Genomic DNA, 15,206 nt, shown 5'->3' on the forward strand with positions numbered 1-15,206 from the left:
AAAGCTTTATATATATTTCTACTGCACAGTTGGTCTTAATACCTTAGTTCTGTTTTCATATGAAATTATTAGCCTGCTTGCAAAGACTGTCTATAAACATTACAAACAATGTTAGAATAAAAGTAGATCCAGGTAAAACTTGTTAGCTCATTTCACAAGATTATTCTTATCAAAAACTACTAAAGGTGTTTCATTAAACAAAGAAGGCTTTTACTTTCACAGTGTTTCTAAGATTTTATAAGAAGGATCAGGTTTTCCAGCAGCAACTGACTAGCAGTCCTATAGCTGGGGCACATTTTAACGCATAGAAGCTGTGAAAGCAGACTTTGTCAAGATTTTTATCAACAGATCTTTAATATGTTAGCCTATCAATTTTCTTCAGTTCTTTGGCTCTGTTTAAAGTGCAGCTAACAGAGTTCAGCTGCCTTCTGACTCTTTACTTGGCTTGTAATTGCACACTGCCCTCTGTGTCTTCTAATCTGTTTACTGACCGACAGTATGTGTTGGCATTTTGTGGCTTTTGGATAGGGTTTGTGAAAATATTTGCAAATATTCCTGCATCAGTGTTGCATAACAAACTGTGTGAGGAACTATTTGCATTTACAGGCAAAAAAAAAATAAAATATGATTTAACTTGTAATGTTTCCATCTCTTATGTTCCACATATTCATTAAGATCATTCATCATTTCTCCCACCTCTTCTCTTTTTTTAATGGTCACATTTGATTTGACATCAAAAAAAAAAAAAAAGACCCTTTCACCCTTTCTTAAATATATTTATGTATATTTACATAAGTAGAAATCATCAAAATCTGTGAGTAACATTTCATGTCATCAGCTTCACTAGCAAAGACCAAACAGTACTTATTTACCTTTCCACTCTCTCTCAGACCATAACCCCTTTATGACGGATTTCATGGTCTGTGTGACCCAATTCACAGTGCAGGAAAGAATGCCTAGAATAACCAGTAACAAGTATTATGTAGATCAGATGAAAAATTGGGTCTACATCCAGATACAACTTTAAAACTTTTGGCAGCCTGAGATGTTTCTAAAATATATGCATTATTCATATACTAGGAAAAAATCTTTCCGTCAAGATTAAAGAATTTCCAACTGATATGTACTTTTTTTTTTTAATCTAAAGTATTATACCTTCTCTTACCCGTAATATTTTATATTCATTTTTTTCTTTCCTTCTTTCTATTTCTTTCTTTCTTTCCTCCTTCCTTCCTTCCTGCCTGCCTGCCTGCCTTCCTGCCTTCCTTCCTTCCTTCCTTCCTTCCTTCCTTCCTTCCTTCCTTCCTTCCTTCCTTCCTTCCTTCCTTCCTTCCTTTCTCCAGGGAATAGTTTAGCACACCTCTGGAATGGTTTATCATTTCCAAGTAACTATTGAGGTAGCTGGAAGAGGAAACCTTTCTAAATTATATGAACAGTACAAGGAGTAGCTTGTTGTTTTCATATTAAAGGAAAACATGAACCTGTTTTTCTGGTCTGCTTGAAAGAGCATTGTGGTACAATGTTCAACTTACATTTCTCCTTCCTATCTGGAAAATGGCAGCTTCCTGCTGCCAATAAACTTTCATTCTCCTGCCTATAGTAACTGCTAAAACACTGCTCAAAAGAGCACAGAAAGAGCTCAGAAAAGCACAATTCAATCGGCAACCTGATCTGGTGGGCGGCATCCCTGCCCATGGCAGGGGTGTTGATACTAGATGGTCTTTAAGGTCCCTTCCAACTCAAGCCATTTTATGGTTCTATGAGAATATTTAAATTAGGCTTCTAAATCACCTTCTGGTGGTGCTTTTTTCTTTTCTCTTTGAGCCTACATATACAAATCTCATGATTAAGACACCTGTAGTGGAATTAGACTTCTGAGAACTTAATTTGGCTGTCTGAATCTATTCCTGAGTACTTGTCTCTCTTAACAGAATGTCACCTTTACTGAAGTAGCCAGTGCTTTCAATAACAATGTGTGGTCCTTCTGGTTTGGGCCTTCCAGATTTCTAGATTTCCAGAAGATTTTGAGGTGTCCAAGTTTCCATTGGAAACCAGACAGGCAGGTTTCCAATAACCTCAAGTTAATGGACATAGTGCACATATGAAGAAGGTACCTGAAAGTACTTCAGTGACACTGACATGCAACCTCATTACAAATATGGTATGTAGTCTTGCAATAGGGTCTGTACTTATTCAGGCACTAAGTCTGATTGCTGAGTATACAGCAGTTATACTGCTTTTTAAATGCCAGTGTCAATAGGGCAGCTAGATGTTGGAACATATTCTCTTCATATGATTTGAACACCAGTATGTACCATCTGCCCTAGATAATCACATCTCTGAAATCTGTTTAACCATTACTGTACTCTAGAAACTCTGACACTGAAATGTTTGTCATAGTTTTGAATGGGATAGAGTTAATTTTCTTCGCAGAGATTCATACAATGCTGTGTTTTGGATTTTTTATGAAAATAGTGGTGACAACCCACCAATGTTTTTAGTTGTTGCAAAGCAGTGCTTTTAAACAGAGTCAAGGACTTTTCTACTTATTATGCTCCCCTGCCAGTGTGGGTGCACCAGAAACTGGGAGGGGACACAGCCAGGACAGCTGACCCAACTGACTGGTGGGATATCCCATACCATATGGCATCATGTTCAGCAGCAAAAGCGGGGGTAAAGAAGGGGGGGTGGGGGGTGGGGGGGAGTAGGGGGCACGACACACATTCAGAGCGATGGCATTTGTCTTCTCAATAAACCATTACACGTGATGAGCCCTGTTTTCCTAGAAGAGACTGAAAACTTGCCTGCAAATAGGACGTAGCAAATTAATTCCTTGGTTTACTTTGCTTGTGTGTGTGGCTTTGGCTTTACATGTTAAACTGTCTTTATCTCAACCCATGAGTTCTCACACTATTACCTTTCCAGTTTTCTCCCTCTTCCCACCTCAGGAGAGCGAGTGAGCAGCTGTGTGCATCTGAGCTGCCTGTCAGGGTTAAACCACAGCCCTGCTTCTTCTCATTTGATATCTTTAAACGTAGTTTTATTGTTTCTAAATACAAAGGTACATTTCCAAATTTGTTGTATGCTCTGAAGTATTTTTCATTTAAAATTCTAAGTTTACAAAATAGGATCTTAGGATATGTTCAGTAATATATGTGTTCTGTGCTGGGCTGAGCAAGCTAGCTCCTGTGAACTAAGAATATGTTTTCCCTTGTTCCTATGTAAAAAATAAATAAATAAATAAATAAATAAAGTAGCAAAGAATAGTGTAGAAATGGTCTCAAGTTGCACCAGTGGAGGTTTAGAGTGGACATTACAGTTAACTAGCGATAGGACTAGAAGAAATGGCCTTAAGTTTTGCCAGAGGAGGTTCAGATTGGAAATTAGGATAAATTTCTTCTCAGAAAGAGTAGTCAAGTATTGGAACAGGTTGCCCAGAGAAGTGGTGGCATCACCATCCCTGTGGGTGTTTAAGGAAAGGTTGGATGTGGTGCTTAGAGACATGGTTTAGTGGGTGATATTAGTGGTAGGGGAATGGTTGGACCAGATGATATTGGAGATCTTTTCCAACCTTAATAATTATATTATTAGGAAGAATTTATTCACAGACAGGTTGGTTAAGACTTGGAAAAGGCTGCCCAAAAAAGTGGTGAAGTCCCCATTCTTGGAGGTATTTAAGAAACGTGTGTGTCTGACACTAGTGATGAGACTCAGAAGGTCAGGCTGATGGTTGGACTTTATGATCTTGAACATCTTTTCCAATCTAGATCATTCTATAATTATATGATTCTAAGAATCAATATTTTTCAGAGTAATAAGCATTTAACTTCTTTATAGCATTATTTTCAGCTTTGTGTCACAGGTTTTCTAAATTCAAAGCAGGACTGGAAGCAAGAAGTTGCACTAGAAATTCTACAAGCGGTATTGTGAGGGTTGTACGTCAACTGTGAAACCTCAAAGAACTGTATTTTCAGTGGTGCTTTGCTCTGCCAGCTAGTCAAAATCTCCAGTGTCCCTCATCCTATTGTTCTATTTGGGCTTAGTTGTGTATTGAAACTCAAGGAAACATTTCCAATTTCATTGTAGTGACTAAATGGGAAAAAGAAGTGGTCTTCTGTCCTTCAAAAATGTGGCTGAAGAAGCTTACAGGAACTGCTAGTGTGTTTAAAGCCTGGTCTATGGGATCTGCGTTTTTTTTCATTATAGATGCTATTTTTTATCTATATAGTTAGCAACGAAAAATATCAAAAATTAACTCAGTGTAAAGAACGTTTTCTAATGATGGAATTGCCCATTATCGTTGTTTTATCCTTGAGAAATGGCTCATAGATGGTGCTAAGTAGAGTCAATTGCTACCCCCTCTCTTGTGCTGACAGATAATCACATTGCTCTAAAGGGCATTTTGTACGGAGCAGAATTATTTTTAGTTGCAGATACTTGGGAACTTCAAGTCATTACTGTGATTCATGTGACATTAAACACCTGCAGCAAACTGCCATGTCTGACAAACTTTACTGTGAACCAGGAGAGACTACAATGATCCTGTTTACAGGACCAGGAATGGCTAACCTACTTTTGATATTTCTTCCCTCTAGACTTATAAAAAGATTGTTAATTACATTGATGATATATAGTCACACTTTTTTTTCTGATAAAGATTTCAGTAAAAACCTACAGCTATTTATATCAAATATTACTACTTCCATCACTGACTAAAATTTAAGTAATTAAATTAATTTATTCCTTTGCGATATTTTGGAAATGAAGTAGCTCTGAAGTTGGCATTGAATGGAATCTTCTTAATATTCTTCCAAAGTATACTGCAGTATAAACCTAATTCTCTCAATAAGATGACACTTTGAATATAAAAAGGTAGGAAAATTGAATCTTTTTCTTAGTATGAAAAAGCATGTGCAGTTCAGATACCCTGACAAAATACTTCTGCTTAACCATAAAGATTGATGGAAAACTGAGATTTACTTGAGAGTAGGTGGTTTCCAGAAAGGGTGCTCTCAGTGGCAGTAGTGATTCCACGTATTTTACATATTCAGCCTCACTCAGAATCGATGGGTGCTACCATTAGTTCTTACTATTTTCTGGCACATGTTCAACAGCTAATTTCATTGTCTTCTCTTTTTCTACAGACACATTTCAAAAAATTCTCCTCAGCTTTTGTATTCCTTTATAATTTGCTCTTTTATTGCTCTAAAGTTAGACCTAGTCTGTACCTGCTCTACTTCCACTTGCTCCTTTCTTTCACCCAGTGAAGTCATATGGGGCTTTTCTCAGACTTTACAAATGTGTATGGTTCTCCATAATGACTTCAGGGTAAAATTTCATTAAAAAAATTAACTATTAAAAGCTTTTTTTTTTTTCTTTTGAAGATAATACTCACGTATTTAATGGGAAAAAAAATCTTCCTTAATTTTAAAGTAATATTTTCATGAACATATTTTTTTTTGCAAATATAAAAGTTTTTGTTGTTGTTGTTGTTTTTGTTTTTTTGTACCAAGGAAGCAATGTACATTATCTCTAGTAAAGGTAATTAGATATTTCCTATATAAGGATCGTTTTCAATAATATTAAACCATACTAAGAGAACCTGAATAAGCAGACACATATATAAGCAAAGATAATTTTATTTTTTCTCAGATGAAGATATCTAAATATTTCAGTGAAGGGAGGGTACTAATAAGAATTATGATGATAACTTATGAGGTGGATGCAGTGTGCAGTTATTGCACTTCCAAAAAAGTAAAAATAAAAAACAAAATCATGTTACAGAATTCTTTATTAATATCTATATGGGTCTCCTAATTAATAAAAATAAATGTGCACTACATCTAAATTAAAGCTTTCTTTTTCACATTTTTAAACAACTACAGAGCAACATCAAAATGATGTAGGTTCCCAGAGTAAAATGCTAATCTTAATTTAAATTCTATGATTTCAAGTAACTATCTTGTTCATTAGTTTTTCTTTGTTTGTTTTTGTTTGTTTGTTTGTTTGTTTTTGTTTGTTTGTTTGTTTGTTTATAAGTATATTCATGCAGGCTCAGATGTTTTGGATGTTCCTAAACTACAGCTATTCTTTTTGACCAACATCGACATGAAACATAAAATGGGTACTCAGTTTGCATACAGACAGTTTGCATATGGTATGGACTGATGCAGCCTTGTACAGTTCAGAGAATCAGGCTCTTACTACATCTCTTTAACATTAACAGACAGCTAAGTGCATGTTTAAAACTAAGCAAGTACTATGTGATTTTTCTAAAAAATATATTTTTTAGGATTATGTACTTTTTTGAATCAATTCTCCAGGTTTGTGACAGGAGTAGAGTAGCTAAAGTGGTAGCTATGGTTATTACAATAACTGCAAGTATTGCTATTTTATCTCCAGTGAGAATTGTCAGTGCCATCTTTCCATCTAAATATAACATAGAAAGAATTGCCACAAAGGGAGGCAGGGTTTATCTCCTCCACACCAGAGAGAGAAAATATCTTCCTTCGCTCTTTGCTACATGAATCTCATGTATTACTTGAAACACTAACAGTTTTGCTTACAAATTACTAATGACTGAAATTTCAGAGCACAAAGCATAAAATAAAATGATTTCCTCAAAACAGATGTGAACAGGAGATAAGTTGTGCATGGGTCAATATGGGCCATATGCACCAGGTAGAATCACCTGGTGTGAACAGGCCTCAGTGTAACCCTGTTTCTTGGCACTGACTTTGCAACAAAGGGAGCAGAGTCAATGAAGTCTATTGCAAAGGTATCACAGCCAGCTTGGCCGTGGGAGGAAATAGAACATTAAGTCATTTCTGATATGACTCAATTTTGGGGTAATTGGTAGTTACCCTCTAAACTACCTGGCACTCTGAAGGCAACATATTCTAAATTTCTGGCAGCCGTTAGAATGCTAATGTTTAAGGTTGGCATAAATTATACTTACCCAAGCCAATCTATTTCATGCTACTATTACATGCTTTGGTTGAATGGCTCATGTTTTTGTTACTATTTTCTGTGGATTGCTGGTTTTATTTTATTGCTGTTCTCCAAGACAGATGCATTTTGTTTTAATTAAGTCATTACTGCTGTCTGGTAGATTTGCTTAGCACTTTCAATGTTTAGCAATAATCTACATCTGTAATCTTCATCTCTATAATTAATGTTATTTTTATGATATTTTAATGTGAAATCAGTTTGAGAAAGACATCCTTTAGCTGCTAATGTAAGCTTTAAAGAGATAAAGCTCCAAAGGCCAGAAACAGCTTTGATCCTCAAGGCTTATTAATGAAAGCAACACACTTAGAGCTGTGCTTACATATTCAAATATTTTCAGATAATCCGAATCAAGTCTCAAGGCTCTACAAATTTGCATAAGTGGTTCAAATTTCCTAAAGCTCTGAATAAACTGGCAACCTGGGGAGGTGAGCTGACAAGAATCTCATGAAGTTCAGTGAGCATAAGTGCAAAGTCCTGCACCTGGGAATGAACAATTCCAGGCACCAGTACATGCTGTGGGTCACACAAATAGAAAGCAGCTCTTCAGAAAAGGACCTGGGGATCCTCGTAGACACCAAGCTGAACATAATTCAGCAATGTGCCCTTGCCACCAAGAAGGCTGACAGTATTCCTGGCTGCATTAAAGAAAGTATTGCTAATATGTCGTGAGGTGATGCTTCCCCTCTACTCAGCGTTGGTGAGGCCACACATTCAAAATGGCCCTACTTCTCATAACCACCAATCCACCTCATTCAATTGTACCTGATTTACACTTTGTAACTATGCATCTGAAATTTGCTCAAGAAGAAAGTACACGTAAAATGACAAGAAATGGGATGAATCACAGAACTGTGCATGTGCTCGCTTCCATAGGCATAAATGATGCAAAAAGATCCCCAATTTTTGCAACAATTTCTTTTCATTACTTTGTGATTCTTCACAACACTAAGTTTGACTTTCATTTACTTAGCATCATAAGCCTGGAGATCTTTTCCATCCCCTCTGAGCTGCTGCAATTTTTTCTTAAAATATTCCCGGCTTCTTACCTTTTTGATTAAATTAACTATAAACCAGATCAAGCATTAAACCTGGTATATAACAACAGAATTCATTATGTATGTTATGTTGCAATGTAATTTCAATTGATTTTATACTGTAGTTGTCCTAGAAACTTTAATCAGATTTCTCTCTTCTATTTGGAATATAAAACTGTCTATTAATATATAAGAGATACAGCAACTTATGAAGTCACATGGAAGCTCTTTGCAGTCAATGTATTATTTTTAAAAGAATGGAAAGGAATCATACAGATTTATTTATTTATTTATTTATTTTCTGCTGGCAATTGTTGGAGTTTACATTAATTTGCAACACAGTGTAAGCAAAAGCACTTGAACACAAAAATGTAGAGTGTTTTCTTCTGAAATTAAAGGAGGCATCTAGGCCACTGCACAAATATTAATATACATTAATTTAAAAGCATTGCATTTCTGTCTGTTTTTTCATCATTCTTTTTTCATATAAATTTAATGTGGAATTTAAACATTATGAAAAAAGAGACAAAAATTTTCAATATAGCTATGAAGGTGAAACTGTTCCAAGTAGAATGGAAATGTAAGCACTGAAAAAAATATGAGCCTTCCTATTCAATAGTGCCAAAAATTATTTTATTTCAAAATTTGATTAGATGATTTATAGAATTTCTAAGTTCCAAAAATACAACAACAAAAAACACCAAATAATGAGTTGTGTCTCTATAAATGTTTTCAACAGCTTATGCAAATGATATATTTGGATTCTTTTAATGACTATTTTATTAATGCACCAAGAAGGAAAACTGTGTCTAAGAAGGGAACAAAAGAATAACTCTGCACCACTTAATTCCTTTATTAAGCTTTCAAAAAACAAAACCAACAACAACAAAAGTTAAGTAAAGCAGAAACTTTTGTGCTTTTTTGTTATGTAATAACAAAATATGTTGATATTTTAATATTAACATAATATTTTAATATTATAATAATATTGTAATTAATACTATTTAATTAATATTTCAATAATAACCAAATATGTTCAGACATATTGCCATTTGTTACTCGGATAGATTGTATTAATAACATATTCATTTGACAAACAAAAAGCAGATTTTGTACATTCTTTCATAAGAAATCGAGATGAGATTTAAGTGTGACTGTAGTGCACTACTGAAAGAAATTTTGATAATTTTTGCTATCACAAAAGCAATTTACAGACTGGAAAGACTAGTTCATTGTATTAATCACCGATAGCCACATCACTGCTCTGTACTATTACTTAACCATTTTAATTTCAAGTATTTATAGTAAAAAACAGCAGGTGTATTGAAAGTCAGGTGGCTCAGTTTGCTTGACATACATTCAGATGGATAGGCCTGTTTTAGTCTATATCTGAACAGGAAGCCAGGTCACTCAGTAAAGAATGGTCAATAAAAATGGTGAAATAGGTTTTGTCCCAAGGACTGATGGCTGGATAATTTGCGAAAAGGATGGAGAAGAATCATGAAATGCCTCTGGATCAATGGCTATTAATTTAAGAGCAGCACATTTCCTGGAATGAAACAGTTGATGTTGCTATGTGGAACAATTACCATTTTCAATTAACTGACATTTCACATAGCTTTGAGACTAGAAGAAGACAATAACCCCCAGCACTAATCTCAGTTCTCTGTTAGGTGAGTCTTTTGTCAATAGTTTTGTGGTATTATTTCAAAGGCAAACCCAATACACTGTAAGCAATTACTTTCTTTGTCTTAAAACACTAAGAACCACACAGACACAGTTCAGGCAGAGTTCAGATACAATGATCACTATGACAACCACAGCATTCCATGCATATACATATATTTAAAAATGTGTGTGTGTGTGTGTGTGTGGTTTTAAATAGCTATATATATGATTTTTTTTGTTGTTTTTTTTTTTGTTGTTGTTTTTTAATCTTTATGGTACACTTCTCTCCATGGCATTTCAGTAACGAGCAGATCAGTGAGGTTGTTTGTTAGTTATAGTATGTCACAATAAAATGATAAAATAAATATCAGTGATATAGCTAGTTATCTCATTAGAATAAAAAGAAGTTGTATGCCCATGAACACTAAGTTTTATATCCGGCTGTATAAACCACCATTTAATTTTCTTAATTAACTAAATATAGTTATTGGGATAATTCAGTGAAATAGTCTCAGACTGCTTTCCTTTTCTTTTATTAATATGGATTAAGGGAAGGGAAGGGAAGGGAAGGGAAGGGAAGGGAAGGGAAGGGAAGGGAAGGGAAGGGAAGGGAAGGGAAGGGAAGGGAAGGGAAGGGAAGGGAAGGGAAGGGAAGGGAAGGGAAGGGAAGGGAAGGGAAGGGAAGGGAAGGGAAGGGAAGGGAAGGGAAGGGAAGGGAAGGGAAGGGAAGGGAAGGGAAGGGAAGGGAAGGGAAGGGAAGGGAAGGGAAGGAACAACCTTGTGTTTCAAACTGTTAAATGTATAGAAAGATAAAGAGATGGTTGAAGGACAGTGGTACAAAAATGTAATATTACACTGTGAACATTATGCTAATAAGGGGATATCTCATACCATTTGACGGGACAGAGTTAAAAATCAGGAAGAGCCTGATACAGGTTGCTCATCAACAGCTACAAGCTGGTGTAATTTTGCCCTAATCCGAATCTCAACTGTATCTTTCTTGGTACTCAGTTAAGTCATCATTAGTTCCTCCTGACAGTCAAATACTGTTCTGTTGCATTGAACACTGAAAAGGTGGATGAATTGTCCAGCAAACTCTGAAGCAAGCTCAAGAAAGTGGAATACAAGTGACAGATAAAACAAAGGGTGGGACTGCAACAGACGGTTTTTACATCGGTGTAGACTGGTTTTTAGTTTCAGCCACATTAAGAAGCAGTGTATGCTACAATTACGGAGGTTAATGCATTTTTAAACATAGGAAAAATCATTTTCTTACCTTGAAGATAAATTACAAACAATAGGACAAATTTTAATGAAAAAATATGAAGAATGCTACATGATATTTTTATGTCAAAATAAAAAGTTAAAATGCTTAAGAAATTTATCTGAAGTAAACCTCAATGTGGAAAAAATATATATATATATATAAAACGGTAAAGAAAAAATTAACTGGGTTGTAAAATTATACAAAAGGATGAATTTGTCTTTTGAGTTTTGGAATAGGGTTCTGGAGAATTCAGGTAACCACTGATGTAAGATTTGACTACCAAGAAGTAAGCAACTTATTTTATATAATGAACTGAATAATGTAAATTGATTTTTAATATATAGAGCTCATGTACAATTTGCAAAAATATCGGCTCTTGGTGCAAAGCAGAAATCATAATTGGTGTAGAATTTAATCAGGAAATTAATAAAATAAATGAGTGAAGAATAAAAAAGAAAAATAAATAATTGTACTACTGCTTTCCAAAAAAGTGGAAATGTTCTCAGTTTGAACCAACTTCTCTGTGTGGGATCAAAATAAAATCCCATCCAAAGACGCTAGTTTCTCTTGGGGAAAAAAAAAAAAAAAAAAGCACTAAATATTGTTTATTTCTTTACACGCTTAAATGCATCTGTTAGAGACAGAATTGTCAGAAGTATATTCCAAGTATTTATTTAAACTGGATTTAAATCTTAAATGAAATTTTGTAAATAATAAGCAAATTTGCATGTAAGACTATTAACCAGGATTGTTTTAAGTTTTAAACGTGTGGCCCCGGATTTAAAAATATAAAATATTTGGTTTTTAAGTAGTAATAACAATATTTTTATATCCTGTAGAAATTCCTACATTATACTAATTTTTGTTTTATCAGAGTATGATACATTCCGATAGCATTCTAAGTAAAGATAATTATTTATTATTACTGTGACAGTAATCTGTCACAACTGTGTCTATCACATATGTATTATCTCACCCTCTCTTTAAGGAGAACACACATGTTGCTCCATTTTGAACATTTCTAGTTTTGTTTTGCTCTAAAATCTGCACACTTCTATGCTGGAGAAGTCATTATGAGGGGCAGGTGCCTTTTATTTACAGAAAGGTGTGGTAGGATTTCTTATAATTAATACTCAAATAGGTGTTAATTATAAAACATCTGAAATTTTTATACGCAGCAGAAATTATTTCCCTTTTTAAAAGATTTCTGCATGCCAGAACTGCAGAACATTGGCCCTAATTTTCAACCTGGAATTCTTAGATACTATTGGCTTGGTCCGTTGAGCAGATCTTGAATATCGTTCAATATATTTTTATAAAAAATAGTTTCAGGAAGCATGCAAATGTCCTGTAATCCATGCATAGTATATATATCCATGTAATAAAGTCCTATGCAGATATATCTTTCTGCAGCTAATGAAAAAAAATAATGATCTTAAGGTTGGCTTCTCTCAAAATGGGTGGAGTTCTGTTCTTGGAAATATAGTAGTATTTAGAAGGCTTTCATAGCTAAATCAAGATCTCAGATGCCTCAGAATTGGAAAACCTCACTTCAGATGTTAAGACAGCATCTAAGCTGTGGTATTTTAAATATTGAGCACTAACATGAATGATAATCTCTTGCAAGATGAAGCTCTCTTCATCCTAAAATTTTCTTATTCTATGGTATACTTTTCTTCCAAAATAAAATAAAAATAAAAATAAAAAATAAAATAAAATAAAATAAATAAAATAAAATAAAATAAAATAAAATAAAATAAAATAAAATAAAATAGTAAAATACAATAAATAAATAAAAATAAAATAAAATATAAAATAAAAGCATGTACGAAACTGTTAGAGAACACTGTTTTCAAATGTGCACCACATCTACCTACATGCCATGCAGTTTTCTTAGCCTTTGCTTGTCTTCTGGTCCTCTAGAATTATATAATGGCAGCTATGCATTTGGCCAATATAAAGGAAATGGGGAAATATCCTTTAAGAACTCATTGAGTTCTATGGAAAACCTACTAGGTAAAGTTGCTTGTTATTTGTTAAAATGTCCAAGAAACATCATTGATAGATTTTTTATGCTTTTGCATTAGAAATTATCTGTTATGAAAGAGCAGTAAAATTGTAATTAAAGTTATCCATAAAAGTTATTTTATATATTCTTATTTTATTATATTAACAATAATATTGTATTATATTTATATTATATTTATATTATTTTATATTAATTATAATTAAAGATATCCATAAAAATAAAAGTAATTATTGACAACATCTAAAATATATCAGGGTGTTGCAAATACATACTGATAACATAGATTAAGAAATAGAAGAGAAATAATGTTAACCTTTGTACGCTGAAATTAAATTGAAATGATTTCTATCTCCCCCATATCTATTGCACTTACTGCCGGTTTTCATGGCTTTGCAGTATTCCCTTTTTCTGCACACTTTAAATAAACTATAGATTAGATTTTCTTGCTGAATTGTGTCAACCAATCTCCCTTTTGAAATTAACCAAGGGTCCAGACAAATTTAATCTTTCTTCCAGAAGCTTTTATTTCCCCCTCAGCCAGGAGACAGTTTGCTTATTCTTCTCAATTGAAGTAAACATTATTTCACTTCCTTCTCTTTGATTAAATAATGTCTCCTGTGATATAGTGACTAACAGTTCCTCAAAGTGTTTTGAAAAAATCTTATTTCTCTCCTATTTTGCTACTGAAACAAAGTTTCAGAAAGTAAGGTGAGTATGAGTTCATGTGCATCTGATCCAATCCTGTGGGTTATTGATTCCAAAAAAAAAAAAAAAAAAAGCCCTGTTCCTCCTTGCATCCCAACTCCTTTCTTCTCTCTCATTCCCATCTTCCTCTTTCTTGTTCTACTGTCTCCTGTTCCCCCCCCTCCTCTCCTCTCCTCTCCTCTCCTCTCCTCGAGTCTCCTCTCCTCTCCTCGAGTCGAGTCTCCTCTCCTCTCCTCTCCTCGAGTCTCCTCGAGTCTCCTCTCCTCCCCTCCCCTCCCCTCCCCTCCCCTCCCCTCCCCTCCCCTCCCCTCCCCTCCCCTCCCTCTCCTCTCCTCTCCCTCTCCTCTCCTCTCCCTCTCCTCTCCTCTCCTCTCCTCTCCTCTCCTCTCCTCTCCTCTCCTCTCCTCTCCTTCTGACTCTTTGTTCTCTGCAAATTTGTTCTGGTCACTAAATCAACAGAAATCTACAGTTAAAATTTGCAGTGAAGTTTACTTTCTGTATCACCTGGACATTAACAAATATACATTGTAAAAATATGTAAGTAAAATAAGCATATGTAACATTGCTGGCTCTTGGTTAAGATCAACTACCTCCAAGCTGAGGTAATTATTCCTTATTGTTTTTCTTCTAAGTTTGCTGTAAGCGTGGGTGATATTTGCCTTGATTAAATCAAGATATCCACAGTGTAAGTGCCTACATGTAATTGTGAGCTCAATTAGCCAGCTAATTATACAAATGTAGTACAGTTTGAGATGATATAGAAAGTCTGAGAAATTCACAAGCTAACATTAATGACACAGGACCTACAGAAGATGTGCACTGAAATGCGGACTTAAACATAAACAGATGAATCTCATCTGATACACCTTGATTTGAATACATCTTTGAAGACTATAAATATAATCCTGAATCCCCATTTTAGAACTTTCACTTTTACAGGCTCATCTAAGTCTTCAATTCCTTATAAACAGGACTGAATTAAATAGCAAAAGGGGGCAAGAGATGCTAGATAGACCTGATTCTAGAATATGATTTTTTCCAATAGCTGGGAAAATTGTCAGATAAGGATACACAATATAAATTTATCTATAATATAGAGAGATATTATAGAATATATATTTCATTAAAATGTATGGTGTGCTAAATTACAACTGAGAGACTGTTCAACTGTACGGATTTGGGTCTTGATCCCATATACACACATTTGTGTGTCTGCATACAACTTGTGTTTGAACTAAACATCTGTGTAAAATGTGGTCAGATTAAGATTTTGGGTAATAGGCTCTATCATCTCAGAATCTGCTTTGTTCAAATATTAATTAAAATAAGGGAACTATTAGCTTGAACTATAGCTCTTAAAATCCAGCTTTTATGTAAATATCATATTAAATGATAGAGCCAAATTTTTTTTCTGATATACTAAAATTTACCTCCTGTTAAGGAGTCCTGTTAGGAGCAAGTATCAGTGTAAATTCCACAAGTTAAAAAACAT

General features: G+C 34.4%; 1 protein-coding gene across 10 annotated transcripts in view; it reads right to left on the reverse strand.

The window, feature by feature from the left end:
- GPC5 (glypican 5) overlaps positions 1–15,206 on the reverse strand; it is a 778,624-nt gene that overhangs the window by 195,678 nt on the left and 567,740 nt on the right. The window contains exon 8 of one of the 10 annotated variants that reach the window (XM_083836984.1): positions 9,087–9,594. The exons of 8 other annotated variants lie outside the window; for them this stretch is intronic. In XM_083836984.1, the coding sequence (XP_083693110.1) occupies positions 9,593–9,594 (2 nt within the window). In that variant the 3' untranslated portion in view covers positions 9,087–9,592. Of the gene's footprint in view, positions 1–9,086; positions 9,595–14,124 lie in introns of those variants that run through there. One more of the 10 variants, XM_083836983.1, reaches the window with a different exon arrangement.

This window comes from Anser anser, assembly GCF_964211835.1.
Source record: "Anser anser genome assembly, chromosome: 1".
In the NCBI taxonomy this organism is placed as follows: domain Eukaryota; kingdom Metazoa; phylum Chordata; class Aves; order Anseriformes; family Anatidae; genus Anser; species Anser anser.